We start from the raw sequence: 25786 nt of genomic DNA on the forward strand, positions 1-25786 counted from the left end.
TGGATTCCAGTCATGTGGTCACAGGAAACGAAGGATAGGCTGTGTCATGTGGTTGTGAAAATATAGTGGCCAGTAACAGATATCTGCTATCGGGTGACAGTAATGCAGAACTTAATGGGGGGACATTTTTCGATTAACTTTATGTTTGGGAATTTTTTTGGGGTTTCACTTTTAAATTTACAGTGTTCTGATAACCCACACTATGAGCAGCCCAATACATTCAAGATGATGCATTCATTTCACATATGTACAATAATGTGTACATTCAGAAGGCAACATTGTCTTTGACCAACGCATATCTGTGTATGTTATTAAACTGCAGTAGCAAGAAACAACATACTGCACTATTGAAGAAGGAGCAGTTTATGACCATCAAGGCCTGGGACTAACATGGGTTTTGATATTCGGATATTCTTTCAACATTCAACCAAATATGCCAATTTCATTTAGAATTAACTAAACCAAATGTAGAAGTGGTACCATCGGTATTACAGTAAAGACATCTCTTAGAGGTCAAATAAACCCAGTAAGCCATTAAATTACCTTTTTATACAAAGCAGAAACCAGTGCAGCTGAATAGACGTAATTTACTGTATGCATGGGGTTCCTTTGCATGCTGTCTTTTTCATTATGTCATTTGTAAATGCTGTTATATAAAAGAATACAACTACATTTCTATGTAGTTTTATAACATTTACCATTGTTTTTTTTTAGTTTTTCTCCAAACAGCACAGACATTTTGCTCATGCTATACACCTAATCTAGTTGCTGGTCATGTGCTCTCTTTAGAGACAAAGACATCTCTGAGTTGTGTGGTACTGTAGTACCCTGTGAATTTTAAAGGCCAGATTACTGGAAATGATGTAGTGATAGCAACCCCTAAGAGGAAAAAACAGTGAAAATAATTGGCTGTTTGCTCATAAATAAAAAATGCAGGGTTTGGATTAGATATGTCCTTTCAGTAACATCTCCCATTACTTTGAGATGATTGTCCTATCTTGCTTCCTGATTTGCGCAGCACAAGAGAGGAATTACTTATCGACAGAAAAGGGGCTGCATTCAGAGGTGTTGCTGCAGAGAGTTTAGTAAATCTGGAGGTAGCACATGCATGCTCAGTTCATTTTCTAACGGTGTGATGGGCATTTGGTCACCTATGGACATCAGCATATTTGTTGAGATATGCAGTGGCTTTCCTGGCAAAGGATACCTCTTCTAAACAAACAGACTAATTTAAGTCAGAATAACCTGTGACACAGAATAGTAATATCTAGGGCATGATACCTCGTGCAAATGTACCAATACGGCACATGGATGCAAATTCCTTCATGCTTTAGCCTGGTGATCCTCTTTGTTAGCTGTACGGATGCACTTCACTGCTGTGATCTGTTTAGTCAGGCTGGAGTGTGCAGCCGGAATGACACCTTTTAACCACTTTCCCGATTACCGTTTTGTATCGTTTTGACTCACTTAAGCAACAGTAATCTCGGTCCATCTGACCCACGGTCTCAGTGTTTCAGACGCTAATCTTGTTACACAGAACTGCTTTGCCAATCCTGATCTCAGTCTTGGCCTGTTTCCAAACAACATTATACAGCCCCGATTCATAAAGAGCGGCGCGTGGCGTCCCTCACTGATTTATAGGGTTGACAGGACATTCTGCTTTTACTAGACCCAATCTGTACTGCAGTGAGCTGTAGAGTTAATGAGCCACACAAACCTGCTTTAACTATATTTTAATGTGCACCTCCTAGTTAAAACGGAAGCCGTCCTAAATGCTAGCAATTAATGCTTCTTGCGGCTGGATCTCTTCTAGGATTATGTTTTAATATCCTGGGCTTTTGAAATAACTCCTTTTTGATGCTTCATTTCTCTGAATGGAAAATGAATGGATTCTGATCCTTTATGTCAAAGAAATCCCTAATAATAAAAGGAGTTGTCTTATATACGGCCGAAGAGACGCGTAATGGGCATTAATCACAGTGAGATTACAATCTTTAGGAGTCTGATGGGATCCGAGTTGGTGAATAATGCACAGCGGTATTTCAGAAAACAATTCGGCTTAATTGCTATTTTTCAGATAATGGGACTTTTTTTTCCTCCAGTTTAATTCCAACATTTGTTCTGAAATAAGAGAAATATTTGAGAGAATGAGTAAGAAATGTGGTATGAATACAAAGTTGTTGTCTTTTTTTCTCTAATTTTTATAACTTACTTACTTTAAAACTTATTTTCTTTTGTTTTGTTTTAAAAACAAGTGGTTATTTTTGTTTGTAGAATATACCATTTTACAAATACGTACCTGTTTATTTTTTTGTTGGGTGAAAGATCCTTTATTACATTTTTTCCCCCAATGTCTTATCAAATACATTGATTTTATTACTCGTAAAATCATTACAAATACCAACTGCAAAATGACACTGATACAGCACCTTTTGTTCCCATTGCTGTACAATACAATAACAGGGGAGTCTTTCAAATACAGGAAAGAAACCTGTGATCTTCTGGATCAAACTACAGGTCCAGTTTTCCAAGAATTATACATAGAAAAAGAGCCAGTTTGAGCTCCTTGAAGTCCTAGGGAGTTCCGGGTACAGTACAATACCCTTCTCTTCCAGTCTGACACCGAAGAGAAGGTGAGATTAAAAATCTGCCTTGGCTCAGGCTGGGAATGAGGTTCATGACTCACATCTAACCTTTAATTCTCAGCTCCACAACACAGAATCCTATCCTCATCAAGACACTCATTGCCTTATTGGTATAGCCGTTTCAAAAGGCAGGAATAAGAGAGCATTAAATGGAAAGGCTTCAAGTAAGAAATCAGTTCCAGCTGCTGCTTCTGTGTAATCAGTTAACAACAATAGCTGTTCAGATTCCAATGCAATCTTGAGTAGCTAACAGTCCTGTCTTTTTGCTCACCCAATAGTATGTATGTATGTATGTATCTATCTATCTACAAACGTGTGCTGCTGTGCATCGTTCACAAACTGATCCAGTCAGTCACATCATCACATGATAACTCTCAGATGATTCCAACAACCAATACATCAGTGGGGTTTGAGCTGAGAGCACTTGTTGCTACAATTTATGAAAATACATCACAATGTAATTTAGTTTCTAAATTACAACCAAGAAGTGCAGTTTCCAGGCAACCAAGAAAAATATAACACTACCCACTCATCTTGGGTAAGAACCCTCATTCCATTTGACACCCTACAGCTGAAGCTGCACCTCGCAAGCATTATCAAACAGCCTGCCTGGACACATACAGTACTGAAGACCTGTTAGATTGGCTTTTCTACGTCTGAAAGAGTCTTACTCATTTACAGCGGCAGGTTGCAAGGGAAGTTCCCATTCTCACCCCTGCTTAATTAAAAGCAAATAGTCTCTTTATTGTTTGAAGTACATTTTGAAGGAATTCATGCAGAAGGTCTTTTAACAATGCCCACACACTGCAGACAAGTTTAATGGTGTGCCAGTGTACCGTGCCCACCCACAGTGCACCAACCAGTATCTAATTCGTCAGAGCAGTTCGTTATCCTGTTCATTTCACAGAACTCGGTATGTAGGCTTGCGATTATTACTGGATTCTCTGACCTCTATAATATTGCATGGGAGACATAACCAATTACCCGCAGAGTATCAGCCTTATTATAAATTGTTTTTCAAATTGTTAGAAGCTTGAGTTTCTTGGTAAAAACCCATCTACCTTTTAAACAAAAAGTTTTCCAGGACATCTATAGTATTCCACACCATCAAACAGCTGTACTGGAAGAGTCTGTGAATCTTAGTCAGTGCGAAGGAAATGCAATGTAGCACAGGTTAAGGCTGATGTGACTTTTTTTTTCTAGTTCAGGAAAACAATTAAATTAAAAGTTTGTGGGTGGTAGTTCATTCCCAGTCCTGCTATCAAAGTTTGAACTCGTGGGAAATTGAATACAAATGTTTCTCAATTTAGGAAGAACCTAGCCAGTTTGACTCCCATTCATAGTCCCACAATAAAAAAAGGTGCATGAAGCAAATAAAATGCCAAAAGCCATCTTTACTGGTTGGCTGCACTTAGTAGCTTGGCCTGTTCATGTGTTATCCATGCAATATAAGTTTCAGGACCCTGGGATATCATTTGTAAAGCTGGTACTGTATCATGGGTATTGTCAGCATTTGTTTGTTTCATCTGTTAATTTACCAGCTTCGCTGGTCTGTGTCAGGTGTGTTTCTTTCATTCTATATAATTAAGTTTCTCATTTCAAAAGTGTATTTTTATATAGAGCACCGTTGCCAGGCACTTGTCTTATTTCCATCCCAAATACGTGTGAGTTGCAGTTCAATAAAGTCTAATAAGGGATCCTGAATTCAAGACTGCATGTTGCTTTCATTGGCTGTCAACCGAGTTACCCTCCAGCCCCGACAGAAGTTATGGATACGGATGGAAAAGCTTAAAAAATATCTGCATTATGATGACAGTGTTGCTGCAATAACTCCATACCTATTACATGTAGAAGAGGGAGAGTTGCTTGTTTTATGCAGAGGTGATGTGCTGGCATCATCTTTTAATCCAGGGCTCAAATGTCAGCTCACTTCCATTGTGGAGGTGACAGGGTAGTTCCATCTCCAGTGCTTATTTAATTCAGAGGAAAGGGGATTGTTCATGCACATTATTAAATACAAAGGTCATGTTTGTTTGTGCGGTTTGTTTTTCAATACTTCCAAAGTGGTTCACACATCCTACGCAAAATAATCCAGGACAATGCAACTTAAATGCATGCTTGTTATTTTTTAAATGAGTCTTTCTATATTTCTGCCTTTTTGTTATTCATTTCAGGAGCCTCCACCCAGAACTCGAACGCTGTGGAGCCAGAGAGACAGGTGGACAGCACGGTGAAGATGGCCGGAGTTATTGCTGGGATTCTCATGTTTGTCATCATCTTGCTGGGAGTGATGCTCACTGTGAAAAGAAGGTAAACTTTGGACGGGAAGCTGATAATGTTTCCAAATTTCTGCAAGTGCAAGCACCCATCTTCATGTGACTGATTTTTCTTTACTGGTGCAACAACTTGTTATTTTTGGGGTTGTGGACGTAGCTCTCTCCTCCTGTGACATGCACACTGGCTTATTCCCATTGCATTTCTGTCTTCTTGTTTCTCTTTATTTCCCTTGAATACCCCTAATTACATACTTGCCATTCTATAGCAAAGGTCCACCAGACAGCCTTCACATCTTTGCTGTATCTTACATATACAGTTTAATCGACAAACAAACACGTTGTAGTGAACAGATCAGTCTTTGCAGCTATGTGGGCATTAAAAGATCCTTGGCTAACCCCACTGTCCTGACTAAATTCTACTAGAGATGAAATTCTGCTAGTTTAATCCCCCAAAATCTTCGATTTCCTAATGCATGTTAAGAGAGGGAGGACATCCCTGAAATAAAATTACATTTCTGGATAAATATCTTTAATTACACTCACATTTAAAAGAAGTGCAAAAAACCCCACAAAAAAGCAACGTTGACCCTCTTTTTATACTGAGTTGGATTGGGAAGCGGTTCTTAAGCCCTGCACTTCGTTTATCTTCTCCACAGGGTAGCACAGGTTGTTTTGAATTTCCTTTGGTTACGTCTGCTTCTGGCCAGCAATAGGTTTTACAAGACAGCGCATTGTCTCGCTCAATGAAGTCTTTACTACAGCCAGCTGAGACTGTCATTCCCAGAACAAGGAACTGCACCCAGTTCCCATTAGCTGCCAAAGTCACGAAAACACAAAAGTTTTCACACACAGGTCTGTACCAAACAAATGCAAGTCCCACTTAGGGACATGTGAGGGTTTATTGTTTGAATGTTTAGTTGTTCACATGTTAAATGCTCTTCTGTGTATCAAAGACATCATGCAAATCCATCCGTCGTTTTTCGTATAAGGGTTAGGAAGGGCAGTTGCCCCTTGGGTGTCACCATTAGGCAGTGGTGCATATTATCCAGGGGTAGGGGAAACCATGGACAGGTCTATTTTGAAAGCTTTTAAACCTATTGAAGGCACATGTGTAGTTTGCTTTCTAAATTATACACCTTGAATACAATTCGGCTTTTATTCAAACCATATACACAGTAGCCTCTATATGTATTATACATTAGAGCTTCTTTTGTGGCTTTTAGTTACAATACATTATTTGTGGGCACATTTGCAGATAGTGTGTAAAAATTATTTTTTATTTGAACTTTTTATACATTTTCAACCTCGAGAGACAAGAAGCATTGTTGTAAAAAATGAGAAGCAACAATGAGGAGTAATGGCAAATCCATGTTTGAGGTTGGGGGGGGGGCAGTTCAGGCTGTTAGTGGGGCTTTTACAGCACAGTGAGTCAGTTCATCAAAATAAAGGGATGAATCTACAGATTGCAACCCACAATGTCATTCTTTTTCTTCGAGAAACAAGGAGCATGTCTTAGCAGTTATAATAATGAGTGATAAAAAAAAGGCGAGCTTGAGTTCATCTCAAATTCATCTCGTCCACTGATATACAGAACTGACACTAAAATACCTCTAAAATAAATTAAAAGAAAGAGTGAAAAACAACGAGTAACTGGAAAACGGACAAAACCTAAACACCTTTAGTAGTTTCCGGTCCTTTTACCTAATCACAAGACTGCTGCGTAGACACTGGAATCAACCAGCCACACAAATGTGTTCGGCAATCGTGATGCTAATCTATCTGGGATCAGCCGGACGGTGGGTGTCTTCACTGTTTTGGGGGAATGCTTTGTTACAACAATCCCTAATTGTGCTTCACGTCTCGTTCCCCCACCATTATGAAGACATATACAAACAATCTCACAAGCTGTCATAAGCTTTCATAGAAACAAACAAACGTCCAACCAAGAAAATAAATAATAACTGTGTTTTGCTGCAAGCGAAGCCCACGCAACCAGGAGAAACTGGTAAAATCCCAAATTCTCAACTGGAGCATCTGCATACCCCAAATGAGATAAGACTAAACAAATCCCCTTAAACGTACTATTAGTAAGTCCGGGTCCTTTTACTTGTATCGCAAGACTTCGTAGACCTATTGGAATTATTGTAATGCCTTTGCACATCTAGACATCCAGACCACCCAAAATCACAGCTAAGACCATTACGGATAAGATACTCCGGCTCTAAGAAGTCTGTATCTGGAACCAAGCCCTTCTTAGTGCGAAGTTCTCATCTCCCGTAGCTCAACTGCTCCTAATCTGCAGGTATTGGGTTGTCTTATATATCTCAAGCCATATGTAGTTTAGGGAAGATGAAGGCAAGGCTCTCCACACACAGAACTGTGCTGCAGAAAAAAGCCACAAATGGGAAACCAGTAACAAGGTCATGGTGGGACTTTGTTTGTTAGTTTGTTGGACAGTTACAATCTGGTCAGCTTCTGTGTTTCTACCACGTTCCTTTTTAGCACACTTTGCGGGACAGTGGGGCTGCTTTGTGCACAGGTGGTGGGAAGTTATTTCATATTTTTTGATGCTCAGCTTGGTTACTCCATTGTTTAAAAGACGAATAGGATGCTTCTGTTTAGCTGAGATTCTGCACCCTGTACTGTACATTATATCATATTGGCATACCCATCCCAGCTGACTTAAAGAAGTGGTTAAAGAAAAGGGCTTGTAACCAGGAGGTCCCCCGTTCAAATCCCACCTCAGCCACTGACTCATTGTGTGACACTGAGCAAGTCACTTAACCTCCTTGTGCTCCGTCTTTCAGGTGAGACGTAATTGTAAGTGACTCTGCAGCTGATGCATTGTTCACACACCCTAGTCTCTGTAAGTCGCCTTGGATAAAGGCGTCTGCTAAATAAACAAATATTATACAGACACAGTGAGTGTTCTTTAAATATGCATTTATTTTTAATGTTTTGCGCATGAGGCATAATTAAATCGAAATGATGTTTATAGTATGGATAAACTTGTTAAAATCTTAACTATGTACATGCAGTTCAACATTGCTGTTGACTTTTTTAAAATAAATTTGTATTCAAGTGTAAATATTTTACAATAAACATTGTACCATCTCATTGTTAAAGCAGTCTTGTGCAATGTCTTGTATCTCTTTGGCTCTAGGTTAGAGAGTCTGCACATGTTGTGTTGACGTCTTATTACTCTGATAGTTTTCCATCTCTTGTTGTGCCTGATACGCTATACGCTTCGTCAGAGTGGTCTAATGAGATTAAAGAGTAATTAGCAGGGTTCTGGAAAAATATAACGTTACACGTCCCCACGTGTTTAAATAACATACCTGTAATTTCTCTTTTCATTGTGAACATCCTGACAACTTTTTACACTTATAACTTTAAAGTCTGTTTCAAAGCTCTTTTTAAAATGTCCGCTCTAGTGCTCTGGAAGAGCGATTTAAAATAAGTAAATAACAAGTGCTCTGGCTTTTCTGTTCTGTACCACATCATGGATCGTTATCGCTGTGTTACCGGTTTGACAATGTGGGCAATAATCCTTACACTGTCAGTGCACTAGAGCGGCCATTTGGAAAAGAGCTTTAAAACTGACTTTAAAGTTATAAGTGTAAAAAGTTGTCAGGATGTTAACGATGAAAAGAAAAATCACAGGTACGTTATTTAAACTCGTGGGAACGTGGAACTCTATTTCTCGGAACCCCGCTACTTACTCTTTAAACGTGTCAATTTATTAGCAATCATAAATATTATTATTATTATTATTATTATTATTATTATTATTATAATTATTAATTTAAAAATATTGTTCTCATTTTGAGTATGATGCATAATTTAATTAAATAAATGCTATTTGTTTAAATCATCCTGTTTTTGGTTTAGTTTTTAAATGCAGTGCAGGTCACTGACTAGAATTAGCATAGCATATTTATAAAGCTTAATCAAGTATGTACACCTGTAAATGATGTGAGCTGACTGTCCTTAAGCACTGCAGCAATTCAAATATGTGCAGGACTGCCTCTGGGGCTTTTGAGGCTGGCTTTTAAACTCATTCGACTGCATAGTTATAGAACGTTATAGAGCACAACTGGAATCGGGGGGAGGACCGAGAACAAAAAGAAAAGAAAAGCACAATCCAATGAGAAGGCTTCAGTGTGCACACAGTCTAGCACTTTGTCAAAGTACTTGCTGCCCCTGCAAAGCGGTTTTTAATTATTCATGTCAGAGTTTGATGGTGTCAGATGCACTATACTGTTACTTATTCCTGAGTCCTTTGGGGTTTTGGGTAGAACCCCTGGTAACCAAACAGAGAGATCCTCTTTCACGGATTGTGAGGGGGTGGTAATCTATCTAACTCAATGTTTTCCCGGTGAGGGAATAGTGCAGCTAGCAAGCATGTGTCTGAACACCTAAGTTAATATCATAGCGTTAATGTTGCTCGCGGTTTAACCTCTTTTAAATCGCTTAGAAAATGCAGCAACACAGAGCACTGCTGCAGTGGAACACTGTTAAGTATCGCCAGGTGACAATAAACTTCCTTTTCAAAGAAGTAAATGATGTTTGTTACATGAAAGCGTTTTACACGGCTTCAGTCTTGCAGCAAGTGTAATTTGTAAAACGGCGCTAACTTCAGAAGGCGCCTCTGGCAGTGTTTAATCTTAATTTAGCTGTGGCTTTGCCTGGTCTTTTTAATGTCTTGAGTCTGTGCTGCGACTGGGAACACCAGGGCATTGGGCAGCTTTGATTTCTTAAATCTCTTTCTAGATTTTACTCGGACGGTATTCTCGTGGGTTTATCCAGTGGTTTAGAAATGGATATTTGATTTCTTTTTTTTCTTGATCCTGCATGAGGTCACGTGGCTTGTTCATTTTCGAATTCGTTGGTGTGCGATTTACATCAACTCCCTTCCCCAATCTGGTCTCAATTCAGATTTGTCTAACTCCTTGCAAATAGTTCCAGTTTTTGAATAGGCTCTTTTCAGGTCTTTGGAAGGAATGTATGCTTGTTGCCTGGTCCTTTTCCTCTAACCATATGATCAGTCAACCTTTGATTTTTCTTACAGACGGAATTGAACATAAGTATATACACCAACACCACCTACTGGACAAGTAATACACAACAACAGACAGAAATGAATGAAAATAAACACTAGACTGGATTCAATAAAAATTGACACAGCCATAACCGCTATAAAGTATAGCTATGGCAGCACCATACATATTTAATCAGTAGAACTATCTGATTTCATCACACACACCTCCATGACATCCATAATAACTACTGTATCTATATTTCAAGCGGCAGGAATGAGGCAGGTTTTAGTAGATTTAGACGTCTGTTTCATTATCAGATGCACAGCAGCCTTTGAGACTTGTATGTATGGCCTTGGTGTTAATTACAACAGTATCTATAATCTGTCATCTACAATGATGAATGTATTGCTGGTGCAGAGGCTCAGCCCTAAACTTGAGCTTCGGGCTGGCAACCCTTTCTGGCAGAGAGAGTCGTACAGCTGCATCGATTTTTGATCTTATTAAAAGCAATAAAAATACAAATGAGTGCTATAAACAACATAGTGGTATGACCTTGATTGGATTCTCTACAGCTAATCAATATTTACTGAAAACCTCATTGTTGTTATCATTTGTATAATCATGTGTTCAAAAGGGGTTCTTGAGTTTCTCTCTCAAACATAAAGAAAAAAAAGCATTTTCTTGATGTTTATTCAAGCAGTTTTAAAAAGACCTCAATTCATAAATATCAGAAACCAGCAGTGTTTGAAGGGCTCTTGGGGGGCATCTCTTCAAAGCGCTCACTCCAGTCTTTAATTAACTCTTGTTTTTCGGATTTCTATAAACTGAAAGAATGAAACTCAAGGTCACTTTAGCACTGTTTGTGTGTTTATCCATTTGCAACAGTCACGCAGAATTTTCTTCTTTCAAAAAAAAAAAATCGGAGTTTGTTATATTAAAGATTTAAATTAAACTGGAGTAAATGCTTCATATATATATATATTAAAAAATCCCATTTGAGTTGTTGAGAAAATGCTAGATGCGGTCTTGACACAACAGAAACAAATTACTTATAAGCACCGTTTTATCAGGGGAGTTGGTTGACTGTTCGTTCCTCTCAGGTCTACAAGAGTTAGAGGACGGTGTTTAATGCATCAGTAGCTCATGCAGAGCAGGTCTTGTTGATGATTAGAGGGCTTAATTCTCCAGTGCAATCAGTCCCTTGATTTTATTGGGTACTACATTATTTAACCACAAAAAAGACCCTCGGGTGAGCCAGTAATTCCTAGTTTCCACTGAGCAGAGGTACTTGGGGATAGGAGTCATCATGCGGACATACAGGTCAGAGAAGAAAAAGAATATGGGGAGCAAACATTAAAGGGCAATTGTTTGGAAGGCAGAATACAAATAAATAAACCAATGAGGAAATAAATAAAGAAGAAATAAGTATAACTGGTATGCAGACCACTTGAACGCATCGAATTGAAACATTTCGATTTTTACATGCTTGTATTTAATGCTCTGATCTCTTTTGAGAGCGTCAACAGCCGAAATGGTTGACCAAGGAATGATAAGTGGTCAGCCTATCCACATCGCAGAGTGCACACTGGGTGTGCTAGAATAATGAAATGGAGGATTTTCTAATTTAATACATGGAGCTCCATTGTTTTCTAATAATAGTCCTGGGGCTTGAGCAATGCAGACGGGTATTGAATTGTGTTCTTTTATAAAGAATGTGACAGGGGAGAGCATGGTTAGGTAAAGTGGCATACCATGTATTGTTTTTGTGATCATCTTTAATAATAAACATACTTCTGGTTTTACTTGCCTTGTGCACAGTCTGTTTCATGGTTGTAGTTTTGTGGTGGTTTAACAATAGCCCGGGCAGATAGTACTGTACAGTTGCTGTGGATTTCAGAGACAGCTTGGAGCTTGCTGTCATGATATCAGCATGTTTACGTCAAGGCACTGGCTCAACACCTGACATTAGAAGCTTTATCAGCATCTTTATCAGTGTAATGTATCAGCATCTTCCCTGGCTATTGCATCAGACCTGGAACATACTGGGAACATTCCTCTCCAACACACACAGCATCAGTATATGAGATACTTTCCCATGGCAGTGGCTGTGCAGGAACAAGCTGGCCAAAACCAATATCACAACAAAACTGCTGTGACATGATCTCTAGGTAAAAAATCCCTTTGCAACAAAAAAAGGTAACCAATAACACCTTAAAGGAAAACAACTTGTGGTGCACATTTTGCAAGTTGCATACAGAAAAAATATTTGCTATCTCGTAACTCAACTGCTGCCTAACACCCATACTACCATTTCCAAGAGCTTTTGTTTAACTTCATTATCGTTTTGTTTAAACTTTTGCTTTCTGAATAAATTCTCCATTTTTAGACACATACATAATTAATCGGGACCAATGTGTGAAAAAAAAGAGAGACAAATAATAATAATTCCACTCACCTGATTTCGATCCAACTCCACAGGCAGTTCAAGTAGCAGTTCAGTCTTCCAATATCCATGCACAGAAAGGCCTGAGGTATGTAATTATTGGAATTCACTTGGGAACTATGGAGACGGAAACTATTTCCACACTATTACACACACAAAGTTGCTTCTGCAAACCGGGTGCTTGCAGAAACTCATTTGAAGGGATTTTAAGTGACATGGGAAGCCAGTAATGTTTTATTTGGTCTAAAACAGAACCTGCATACATGTTTGGTGCTACAGCCGGCATAATTACAACACAACTGCAAGGTTACGCATTGGCCGAGAGGGAGACTGTATAGTGTGGATATTCTGTGAACGACACATGGCTTATTGGAGACCCACAGCCCCTGCAATGTTTATAATCTTTTGTATTTTAAAATTGATTTATGTATGTATTCATGATTTCTTTCATTTTAAATCAGTTAACTATGTGTACCATCCGTATTTTCTGCTACAGTTTTGTTTTTTGTGTGTTTGTTTTAATGAAGGTGGGTGTAAGTTAACTAATACATCTGTTTGTGCTTTTCTTTCTGATTTCAATTTGTCCCATTGGCTCAACTTCATGGTTCAGAAGAAATGCGTATTCCTACTCTTATTACCTGTAAGTAGACTTTAGCTCAGAATACTTTTGACATTAAATTGCTTTTTATTTTCTTTTTACTAGATTTTTTTTTTTAGGTTTTCTTTCAGTGTGATTCATTTTTTGTTTCCACCATTTCTGGTCTGACAGCTAATCGATTCTCCTGAAACATCTGAATAATGCAGGCAGAGAGTGGCCAGTTAAATACATGAGTGCCAGTGCAATAAGATCCCTAAAAATAAGAGATCTGTGAATGTTTAATACTGTATGTCACTATTCATGTACTGCTGTTTTTTTATTTTGGTTTTACATACATCACCAGCAGCTTGTAGGCATTAGCAAGCTGCTTTTTGGTTGGTGCTGGATCTGTCTTCTATTTAAACAAAATGCTTTGATTGCAATCCCTTTTTTACATAACTAGGAACGGGGCAGATTGGATTGTTTGCTGAAGGGCGGTCCCGATTCTCTTGTAGAACAGCGGCAGACACATGGAATGGATCCATCGCCAACCAATAAGATTTATTTTGAATGTTCTTTTTTTTTATTATTCTGTTTTTGTTTTCCATTTCAGAACATTATGCAAAGACTTAACAGTACAAAAATCACACAAGCAAAAAAATATATATTATTGATACAATCCTCCAATATTGCATTATCACATCCTCTCAAATCTATTCCAAAAAGCAAAAATAAAGCAAATAAGTAGTATTTTATAACCACAAAGCTTCAATATAATCAATAACGAGAGTGAAAAGACCGTGTTGCCAGTCTGCTATTTCAGCTCTGCTCGACTAGCATCTCTTCCTGAAACTTACACTACAAATGGAATGCCCAGACCTCTCAACATTCCACCTGCTTATCAGGAATTCCACATATTTTTTTGGAACAAAGCAATTTTATTGCAGTAATGAAGACCCCCATTGTTTAACAGTAGAATACAGAATTCTGTTGCTTGCAATTAAACTACAGTGGTCGGATGCTATCAATATGAAAGAAAAGCATAGTTTTGTCAACATGTTGCCAAATTTCTTTTTCCTATGTCCGGGCCAGTGCAGTACACATTTACAAGACTCAGAAGTGCAATTGACTGATACATAATTCACTTTTATTTGGACTAGCCACTGCAGTGCAGTGATGAGATGTGATGAATGTTCTTTTATTGCACAGACTGCTTTTTAATTAGTCTATGTACTGTATATGTCATTTTCATTCAGTTTTCCTTGCCATAAAATTCACAGTTTAGGAAAATTAAAAGGATTCTGTATTGAATCGTTTAAATGCTTTTTTTCCCCCTCCTGGCTATATCATTAATCATTACATACCTCTACATAAAGGGCTGAATTAAACCCAGACAGTTTTGATGACACATTTAATTTTAGATTTAAAATGCTGGGCAACCACACACTCACACACTCCCTTCCTTCAGAGTGCTTGGCTTACTTTTCTGAATTTAAAAATGATGTCATTGCCTTAGTTGTGACTCAGATTTTATACCCCAACATGCGCCAGGAAGAAACGGAAGGTAACTCAAGTTGAAAGACCAAACAAGAGGCTAATAATATTCATGGCAACCTGAACAAGAATCCCTTTCTTGGCTAGTAGCATGCAAACGGCCCAGCACATTCTGGTCCACTATATCTACCACAAAGGTGCTCCGTCTGATTTCGAGGGCTGCGCGGTGCAGAAAGCATTGGGAGTAATCAGTACAGAGGAGGCGGGGTTGGGTTTCCTGATCGGACGAGTCGTGCGCCATGCTTCCTCAAAGTGCCTGTGCAGTAAAGAAGAGCTGTTCCTCATGAGAAGTGCCTGGTCTGTGGTGGTCTGGGTCTGCCCTACACCAGAAGAAATCCTTCTTTGGTGACCAGGCACTGACTGTAGCATCACGCCCCTGGAAGAGCATTCCAAGAAGATACAGTTAGGACATCTTCTCCAGCCTTCACCCTAAACCCAGTGAAACATCCCTGGACAATCTGGTGTGACAATACAAGACAATTTGAATTATATAGCACCTGCTGTCTATCTCATAGAGCCTGCTTCTGGATGAGTGGTTTGAACTGGATGGCATAGCTTTGGACACTGAGTGGGGAAAAAATCAAACTGATAGATCTTTTGAGGAGAACTGACTGCGGTTTCTGAAATACTTCTTATGACCTCAAGTTGCTGGCATTTTTTTATTTTTTATTTTACTTTTCAGAAACTGTTGTATAGAAAATACAAAATATTTGTAATGGAAATGAATGGAGCCTCTCTCTGTTAAATACACTTTCCTCATGCACAGATGGTGCTTTGCTAATGTACTTTAAAAAAAAGATGCATCTAAATTGCATTTGCACATATATACACACACATACACTGTATATAGATAGACACAGATTTAAAAGGCTAGCTCGAGGTTTTATTACATTCTCAGAAACGTAATCACTTGAAACCAATTACAAATATATATGTATTAGCCAATTAATAAGTCAATGGTTCGTCAAGGGTTGAAATTGTTATTAGCTCTTTTACTTAATACAGCAGACCATCAATCCATCCCAGTCACTGGTATACCCATATATAATATCTGTATGCCATTTTTGATATAAGACATTTTAGTAAATTAGGGTTGTCTAACTGAATACAATCTGCAACAATCTCCACAAAGAACACATGTTGCATTTCTTACACCCACTAGGGGCAGAGTGTTGCAGGGGGGATAGGTTAGAGGTTACACTCTGGTGTACCTGGTGCACTTGGAAGTTAGACATGATCTATAGAGCTCTATTGAGGTCACAGAAGAGGAGTACAATAATAATTAGACTCTTTATTTTGCATAGCCATACCAAGTTTATCTTTCAGTGCTCTAGCTATTCTAGTTGCTATCCCTAACTGGTACAGGAAGATTATTTGATCAAACAACAAAATGACAACAGAGCGCGTTAACTTGCGTGTGAATACTTTGTTGTTGACATACTAATTTAATATTCCAGTTGGGCAAGCATGCTCTTAAGTATTTAATCTTTACAAAGTGTTTTCATTCTGTTTTGCAAATCCAAAACATAAAAGCAAGGGGTTTTAGTAGATAAGAAGCTTGGATCAATTCTGAAAATGTGGCGGCCTGAATCCGGGTTATAATTGAACCATATCTCAGACATTTTAATGAGGCCTGGGATTTATTTTATTTCTTGCAGTGATTTTTGGATTTGAACCTGTAGCTTTGGGATATTTACTGAGTGTATAATAGATTTAAGGTTCACACGGTTCTTAAAATACAGATGAAACGCCCCCTGAGTTCTACCTCTGAGAATTTTTCAAACAGCTGTCATTCTTCCTTGTGGTGTTACCTACAGGCTATTGTCAAGACCATCAACCCGGCTGCCATTAAAAGCATTTTGACACGCACACAGCCCTCACAACTATACAGCAGTTTCAAATGAAGATCCATTTGAGTTACAAATGTAATATCTGAAGAATGACTCGTTCCCAGACAGAAGCTTGGTGAAATAGTGTTGTTTTTTTTTTTGGTCTCTCTTCATTCTTTCTACTATGAAAAGAAAAGTCTGCGTTGGTATACTGGAGACGTCTTTCTGTCTCCCTGTTGTCCTGCCTTTCTCTCATTACCTTGATCTATATCTCTATATATCTTCATAAGCCTCGCGGGCTTGTCCGCCTCTTTATTCATGTTGTTGCATTGAAAGTATTTGTATCTGTACAGTTTCAGCTCTGTGCCTTTGCATTGGCAGGAATCCCTGATTCGCCAAACATATTTTTTCGTTTGCTAAACAAGGGTTTTGAATGCTGAAAATGAAACCCAAACTCAACATTCTGTTTATGCATGGCGTGGTTTTATATGATTGCCAGTACCTGCCATGTTTATTTTAACAATGCCAAGCAATCATTTAAGTAGCACGTCTGACTTTTTTCAATGCCGCTTTCAGTCCAGTTATGCATTGTAAACCGATTGATTTACAGACTCTGCAACAGATTAACATATAGAATAATAATTATGCTGTAATCCAATTATTAAATAGTCTGCAATTAACAAAGTTAGTGCCCCCCCCCCCAAAAAAAAACAGGGATAAGATGGATTTTCTGAAAAAAATAACCTTCCCGTTTAATTAAGTGCTGTTCTGACATTCATTAAATAAGGATTATCTGCAGTTCAGTGCCACTTACTATATGCAGGACATTTGTCATTTAAATGAGCCTATTCAGAAAATATTCAGTAGGCCGTGCAATTGAGAAAATTCCTACAATCAGGCTCTCTGTGACCTTTTAGGAGTGAAGAAACCCACATGTTTTCTATGATGGCACCAATTATATTATAGAGCTCGAAACTCAGATGACAGATCCTTTGGGTAACAGACTGATTGAATCCGATAGCTGTGACTATTATTATTTTATTTTTTAGTATTTTTAGACAGTTTCAAAAAGTAAATTTGCAAGAAGTGGCAGGGTTTTATGCCGTGGTGTCTGGTTTCGTCTAACAAGGAAAGGCAGGCAGAGATACATTTTTAAAAGGTGTAGATTTGGGGATGACACAGGCTGCAATTGAAGACAGTGGTAGATCAATAGCCCTCCCTTGAGGGCTCACCTTCTAAATACTATAACTTCAACCCACACGCTCACAGAGTCTCAGATCCCAACGCTTGACCCAATCAGGCACACCACTTCAAAAACCTTATATTAACTGAGATCAAATACAACCGCTGTTCCGCCAGCAAAACAGGGCAGTCTGAGCACCCATGTTATGCAAACCAATGCATCCCAAAGTGCTTGAGGAGGCTCTTCGGTTGACTTTTTAGATGCCAGGATGCTGTATTTTGATCACATTTTAGAAGATCCATTGCATGTTTGGGAAGGGTTAACTGCTGAACTGCGTCAGCTCCATACAGTCCTTAGTAATTGTTTTGAAAACCAATACCCCCCGTTCCTGTTGCCAACAATCTCTAATTTGTTTTGGAATTTTTCTGAGTCCCAACCCATATGTCCTCATTATTACTGTATTTCTACCATCAGTGATTACAACCTCATTCTCCATTAAGAACCTTAATTACATGCCCAGGGCAAAATGAGTGCAATTTAACAGCTGATAACTAAAATATACCTTCTTCTTATAAAATATACACAAAGATATCTGACTGTTTATTTTTTTAAAGAAGCCCTCTTCATCATACTCAAGATTGCAGTAATGAGTTCTGGATGTAACAAGCTGGATACAATTGGTGACCCCTTACTGTAAAATGGGCGAAACGAGAGCTTTCAGAAATAAAGCTGAGCTACTGAACTTGTGCTAATACACTAGGATCAGCTCAGTGCATGAAATGGGATGAAGAATGTGCTCAGTCCAATTAATAGACACTGTGTCAGACTGCACAGATAGCAATACTATACTGGCAAGCTTTCTGGCTATACCAAGAGCCAGTATCCACATGTTTGAAATAAATATCTAGTTTTAATAGTCTGGTAATAGTAGAGCAAATACAGTATGTCTTAAGTCCACTAGGGGCAGAGTGCTGTAGAGAGGGGCAGGTTAATGGTTACACTCGGGTGTGCCTGATGTACTTAGAGGGTAGACATGGTAGACATGGGGTGTGCAACTCTAATTCCGGTCCCCTCTGAAACTTGAGATTTTCCATTTACTAACTCATAGCTCTAGAGGCAGCAGAACTGACACCTTCATGCCCCCCTAGTGGTAATTTCTAAAACCACCTGACACCAGGAAGTGGTTGAAAATGTATTTTTGTTATAAAGAATCATAGAGAACGTAAATGGGTATAAGTATCCCTTTTAATGTATCACAGAGCTGTGCTGTATATCTTTCCTTCGGGAATACCCTGCTGTGCTGTGCACTGCTTTGCCCTTCAACGAGTCCTACTGTGTGTTTGTGTGTGCGGGGCTTTTTGCAGTGGAAATTTCCATTTACAGAATAAACCCTAAAGGCATCGCCTGAAAAGATACTTTCAAACAGCTATTTAATGAAAGAGTGCATAGTGCAGTCATTCTGGGATTTAAGGAGGACGGTTCTGGTTTGTAAAGTACATCTGCTATACAGTAAAAGTTTCATTAGGGCAAATGAATCCCACTTCAGTAGGGACATTATTTCTAAGCTTTTGAAACAAACGGCCTGTAAGCTCTTAATGACTTGGAATAGTACTTTCAGTGTAAGCAGTCTACTCTGGAGTGACCGGTGTCTAAATTGCTTTGTTCCATGTGGCAAACCTTTCTAATCCAATCATGGAAAAAGGAAAGATCGCCTTTAAAAATGTACTACTAGCTTTAGTTGCTATAAAATTATTCCACCGAAGCCACTTACAATGCATACACTTTATACTGGCCTTTGTCTGTTGCATCGATTGGATGAGCTCTTATCAACACCCCCAGGTCCATAAAAAGAATTTTGGTCGCAATTTGAGGGGACGTCAATTAGTGTTTAATCTTTACTCTTTTAACAATACAAGATAAACTGATTAAAACTGCAGACTGCTTTTGCTATGTAGGAAATACACCTCCACTCAACACAGCAGACCAGTTAACATATCTAATATACTAATATGTATATCTATCCCCATTATGATTTCAGAAGACGACACTATTTAATGAGTTATCCTGGGGCACTTTCTGTAAAATTATTTAGTACCAGAAAGAGTTAATGCAATCAGTATTCACCATTTTTAAAGCATGAGTATATTTAGTCATGTGTCAGATTTACCATGAATAAAACTGTCTCGCTTGCTTTGCAAAACCTTAAGGAAACTTGCAAAAAAGCAAAAGGAGACTCAGACGACTACCCAGAGGGAGATGGAGCCGGTCGCCACGGCTGAAAAGAGTTCCAACAAAGTCAGCACCCTCCACAAAGACGAGGCCTTCTCCTCCAGCTCCCAGGACATCAATGGATTCTGTAAGTCTCCTGCTTCTCTTTCCAGATTCAACACTTCTGTGCATGTACCCTGATGTCAGAGGTCATTGTTACAAGCCATTAATGTTAGCACCGGTCTTTAGAATTTGCTAGTTGAGCAAAACCACAATCAGTCTGGTTTTATTTGCTTTATTTATTGATTTAAAAAATCTGCTGACACTTTTACATGTTTTTTTTTTTGACTGCTCTATATTTACCCTGTAATTGCATGTGTGATTATATAGTAAATCCACAACTACATTTTTAAATACAGCGTCATTGCAAAAGACACAAGCAACTGCCAACGTTTTTCATTCTGTAACTAAGTGTCATTGCATTGTAACTACACAGCCACGTGTGTAATTACTGTGCTATTACAGTGTAATTAAAAGACACATGCCGTGCATTTAAAATGTGTTTCTGTTTTCTATTCTCAATACAGTTATTATCCTTTTGCATTTCTTACATCTCGAATTATCAGGAAAGTACGGCGTGGTTGCCAGTCTCAGTATGCAGCTCTTATCTGACTTTGATTTGCATCAATTTCATTAAAAAAGACTTAAGGTTCGAACCTGAACCAAAGAATAATAAAGCTTGGATCATGATGCATGTTCTAAGCAAGGTTTAGCATCACCCCTCCATCCTCAATTCAATAAGACAACTGTTTTCATTCTATAATTTCAAAGGGACTTAAAAGAATTGCGCAGGGATTGGTATTATTTATGTAATCTCATACGGTTAGTATATTGGAGGAATATGAATGTGCAGTCCAGAGGGATGGAACCTTTGCAGATATCAGATACCAGTGTAAATAGAGACCATCAGTTCTAGAAGATATACTGAACACAGATGCAACCCATTTGGCTTGGACTGTATGCCAAACAGTGTCACTTGTACAGCACTTCTGTTTGCTTGCCATTAGACATTGCTGTCCGAAGACAGAGCAGCACAGTCTCCTCGGAGTTAGCCCAAACCTTCACAAAAACAAACCCCTCCATGCTTTTATTATGAACGCTTTCTTCTGTCATGTTGGGATGGGCTGTGTTGCAGCACCAGCTTTAGAAATGTCATCCTGGCAGTCCTGACAATATGGCTTTTACACAAGATAAGGCACCACACAGAATCATAATCTATAAGAAAAACGCCTTCTAAAAATCAATCATAGCATATTTGATTATATATACTGTATATATATATATGTAAGCTGTGATATGTCCACGGCATTGCAGAAAGTACAATAACTGCTACTCTGTAACAGATGACTGGCTACAAGGTTATTTGTATTTTATAATACAGTACAAGAAGGCAGTGCAGGCTCGATTAGACGTGGGTAATCCTTAATGAGGCAAGAAACTGATTCCCCGCAAATTAAATGCTAATTAAGTTAGGCTTTAAAAATGACATGGATGATATTGCAAATAACATTTCAGCGTTTACAATACCTTGTTAATATGATGCATTTGTTAAGGATTTTGTTTTGTACTATGTGTCTTCTAATGCTGTATTAAGCTACAGACATACGGGGGTGCAGAAGTTGTAGTGGTGGTGATGGTGGGAGGGCATTACCCTGCCATCCATGGTTCCTGCACACCCCTACTCTGTAGCAGTGTGTTGCTAAGCTGTGTTGGCGTTCCTCGGATGTTTTTAAACATGTCTTGTTTTCTTGCCTTCCCAGCCACCTCCTCTCCTTGTTCCTTTTCTGTGCAGAGTAAAACCCTTCAAAGCAAAACCCTGTTGAATTCCTACTACTCAGGTACTGGAGTGCTGCTGTAGTGCACGCACAGTAATTGTTTATTACACATGCTAGCGCTGGAGTATGAGATGTGCTGCGTGTGCGTATGGCAATAATACATTCCACTCGCTTTTGTTTCCTCCTTGCGGATGCCATTCTAGTGTCACCTGACCCAGCCCCTCCTCCTGCAGCAGCTTTAGGTAAGCAATTCAAAACAGCCTTTTTTTATTAATGTTAACTTACAAAACCATTCCAAGTGAGTCTCAAGAGCAAAACAGTTTGAAATCTGCTTTTAAAAGCTACCAGGTAACAACTTGTATTTTGCAAACACATAGCATAACGGTACATTTTAGAAGCGTCTATGTGGATAGCAGTGTCATACTGTCATTTTAATTGATTCCTTGGGTATGTTCTTGCAGATGAGTCTCAGTTGAATACTAAGTGCACCATTTAATGTTCTTGGTGTTTATATAATTTCAGAATCGCATGAACTTTATTGCATTCAAGTTCACGTTCCTCTTTGAATATGCATGACTGAAGATGCATGAATAATCCAGCATCCTCTTTTTCGTGGTAGATGTAAGCACATCTTTTTGTTTAATGGCATGTAAATTCTCCCTTGGGAAAACTAAACACATTTCACAATTTAGAATATGCAAATCCTATGTTTTAGTAGCGTCTTTATTGGTATTTAATATACATGGCGCACTAGCCTTGTTCCAGGAAAATGGAAATGTGCCATTAGCCCAACAGTAAATGAAACACATGGCCATAAACCTAATATAGTGTAAGTGCATGCGACAGATGTGCCTCGAAACGGCGTTCCCCAAACGAGGCTGAAATTCTAACCGTGCTGATACTGCAGTGCTAATATTATAGTGCCGCTGCTGTCTGTTGAAATAATGGCCCTTGTAGTTGTGATCGTTACTGAAATAGTTTATTTTGTTAAACTCGTATACCTTGTCTTCTTGGTAACATGACAGATGTTGAGCATTTTAGAAATGGTATTACTTCTGACTATAGTTCTCCCCGGTCGTTCTGTCTTTGGCTTTGACTGAATTCAGAGCAGATTCCAAAAGGAGCTCAAAGAAATGCACCAGAGCGTGGCGATTGCTGCTTGGACGGTTTCCTCACTTCATCTTATGCCCGGCCGACAAGTGCAGACGCACAGGGATTGTGTGGTGTTAAAGAAAGAAAGAAAAGCTGACAAAGTAATGGAGAGTATGTCTCTCTTGTTTTTGCAACGTGTATTGATTCTCTGGAAAACCTGCTTTGTAAGGCCTGTGTAAATTGATTGTAGTACACGCCATAATCATCTCGTTTCACAATTAATAGTTTGCTTTGCTTGTTCTCAACTCTGCAATGCTGAATTAAAGCATCGCTACAACATGCACTTAAAAGTATACCTTTTGGTTCTTTTAGTCTCAACTCTCACTGCACACAACCACTGGAAACAATTCTCATCCTTGTCTGCTCCTTCATAATGTGAAACTAGTCTGCCCAGCCCTCCTGAAGCTTGCGTAACGTTTGCAGTACTGTATGTTACTTATGATATACCATATTTGGTCATATTTGCTAAAGAATACAGGTTAATTTCCATTTTGAAGCTTTTCGCCTGAAGCTTTTGGCCAGTATTTTGAGAATCTCCTTTTCTAAACTTTCTGCAGTGCTAATGTTTTCCAATAATGGGAGATGGTCAATACTGAAAACAAAAGAACAAACCTGAATTATTTTGAAAATGTAAGATATAAAAAAAAAAAAAAAAAAAAAACTTTGAATGAGTTCACCATCTGGCTTCATGAATTTGGAGGTGTTTCTAGGATCCACAGTGACCAATTATTATTTTTATTTATTTTCCCCCAGTTTAGAATGTCCAATTATGTTTTTATTCTCCAGATGTTCTGAGGGCGTGTGAGCGTCCTCCAATCTCACAAGCCTAAAGCCAGAATCGCTGGCAGAGGTGGGCGGGGCTACAGTTCACAGAGATCAGCCTCTTATCCACTCTGAATGTGCTTCGTGTCTGGCCAGTAGGGTTCACTGTTGCACGATGAGGAGAAGCAATCCCTGCCGGTTTCCCAACCCCCACCCTGGGAGCGTCAGAGCCAATGTGACACCCCCTCGGGGTCCCCAGCAAAGTTCAGCCTCTTTGCACAGCCCGGACGCAAACTGGTGCCGTCCAAGCTGTGTGATTCATCTTGCACTCCCAGCGTCAGCGCTTTACTGGATGAGCCACTCAGGGACCAATGAACCTCATTCTTAATGCAGTTTAAGTTGCCATTACCTTTTTCCACACAAAGAGCTGTCAAATGCATTACAGGGTGACGCTTAATGATTGTTAATGGTAGGGAGCAAGGCTGTTCAGCCATAATGTACTGCAAATAATTGCTGATTTATGCAATTGCAGCACTAAACATTTCAAGTTATATTAGGTGGGGGAAAAAAAAGAATTTGTTAAGCTTTTGCATCCAGGCTAGTACGTTTTATTAATGTTTATTATTCCATTTTATTTTCCTTTTCTTCCATCTGTAAGAGTATGATTTCACTCTTTTTAATATAAATATTTATGATACTGGATGCCAGTTTGAAGACATTTGGCTACTGCTGTATATGCTGTGTGGAGTCTACAAAAGGACTGTTTAATTTGAGGTTGCCTTCCTTATAGAGGAATATCCTTTATTTTGGAAGATGAACCATGACTCTATGGAGCCAGAGTAGATACCACAGTAGAAACCACCGCTGGTACTGGTGACTACTGAGGAAAGCCTCATTGACCCCATCCATGATGTTTTCAGTCCTGTGGGTCAGTCATTGGTTAGCACTGTATATGTGATTGTATATAATCCACAAGTCATTATGGGTGCATTGCGGCCTGTTCTATCTTGCCAGCCAGTGAGTGGCACATTGCTTAAGAAAAACAAAAAAACAAAAGCAGAACAGCAGTGTTTTAATCGTTAGCTTTTGATTGAGAGAGATTTTAAAACAGGAGAGTGTTTGAAGTGTACACTGTGTAATGAATAAACACATCTCGACTAGTCATCCCAGCCCTTCACTAACACAGCCTATTATTTCAGTCGCTTGTTCTTTGGATACATAGGCTGGTCTCGTGCCCTTTGGGTTGTCTTTTTTTTTTTAACGTTTCCTTGGCAACAAACACAGGGAAAGATGTCAGGTTGGAGATAATGCAAACCCGACAGCTTGTATGTCGGTGCCCTACAGATTGAAGGTCTTACCGCGATAGTCAGAAGGTTGTGTAGAGTCTTCTGTCACCTGCATAGTACACCATGACCCTGTCTTCATTCAATCAGTGAGGGCCAACAGCAAGCGGCTTCTGCTTCCCTGCAGTGACCTGGGGAACCGTAGAGGGGAGCCTGTGTTTAATAATGAGCTGGGGTATGCGCATGGGCCCAAGATAGAATAGCATTGACGTTTATTGGGATTTAACCAGGAATAAAGCACCAACCACCACCCACCAACCACCTGTTGGGTTTTTTTGAACTCATCGTATGAGCAATCGGAAAATAGGTTGTGTTAGACAGGCTTCCCACTTTCTGTGTGTGTGTGTGTGTGTGTGTGTGTGTGTGTGTGTGTATCTATATATGACACTCCTGAGCATCCTCAGTGGGGCTGTAACAGCCTCTAGGGAAATTAAACAAAAGATACGAATGAGAGGACTAATGAACTGGAAAATCTCATTAAAAGAACATGATAAAGAAAAGAAACACACACACACACACACACACACACACGCACGAAAAAACTTGAAGAACATACATTTGCAAACCAGTTATTTACAGAAAGGGGAGGATCTACACACTGTGATAATGAGCATGTTTAATAAAAAGCTGCAAAATGATCTGACCGAAAGGAATACATTGTAATTTAGCACATCAGACAAAATGAGAAGAGCCCGTGCCATGAGCTTAATTAATAACAAAATACAAGATACACGAAACACATTAAAGACAAGCTTAATGAAATGTTCTCCGAAGCAGTGTGTCCCGACAAGGTAAGTATTGATATTCCACAAAGCCCACCTAGGAATGACTGATTGTGAGACTGCAGGACCACCCTCTCCACCATGTTTAACCTTTCAACAGAACTTACTCAACGTGGCAATGGGTGAAACGGTATACAATTGCTATATATTTATTA

At 39.0% G+C, this 25786-nt stretch overlaps 1 protein-coding gene across 10 annotated transcripts in view; it reads left to right on the forward strand.

Annotated features, from left to right (window-relative positions):
* The window catches only part of LOC117431201 (receptor-type tyrosine-protein phosphatase T-like), a 151017-nt gene that overhangs the window by 104669 nt on the left and 20562 nt on the right, over positions 1-25786 (forward strand). For 4 of the 10 annotated variants that reach the window (XM_059003798.1, XM_059003800.1, XM_059003802.1 and 1 more), the window contains 5 exons: positions 4820-4955; positions 13017-13046; positions 19757-19905; positions 21578-21655; positions 21796-21834. In XM_059003798.1, coding sequence (XP_058859781.1) covers positions 4820-4955; positions 13017-13046; positions 19757-19905; positions 21578-21655; positions 21796-21834 — 432 coding nt within the window. The remainder of the gene's footprint in view (positions 1-4819; positions 4956-13016; positions 13047-19756; positions 19906-21577; positions 21656-21795; positions 21835-25786) is intronic. The other 6 variants (XM_059003801.1, XM_059003808.1, XM_059003805.1 and 3 more) reach the window with 3 other exon arrangements.

Source organism: Acipenser ruthenus, chromosome 29, assembly GCF_902713425.1.
Source record: "Acipenser ruthenus chromosome 29, fAciRut3.2 maternal haplotype, whole genome shotgun sequence".
Taxonomy (NCBI): Eukaryota; Metazoa; Chordata; class Actinopteri; order Acipenseriformes; family Acipenseridae; genus Acipenser; species Acipenser ruthenus.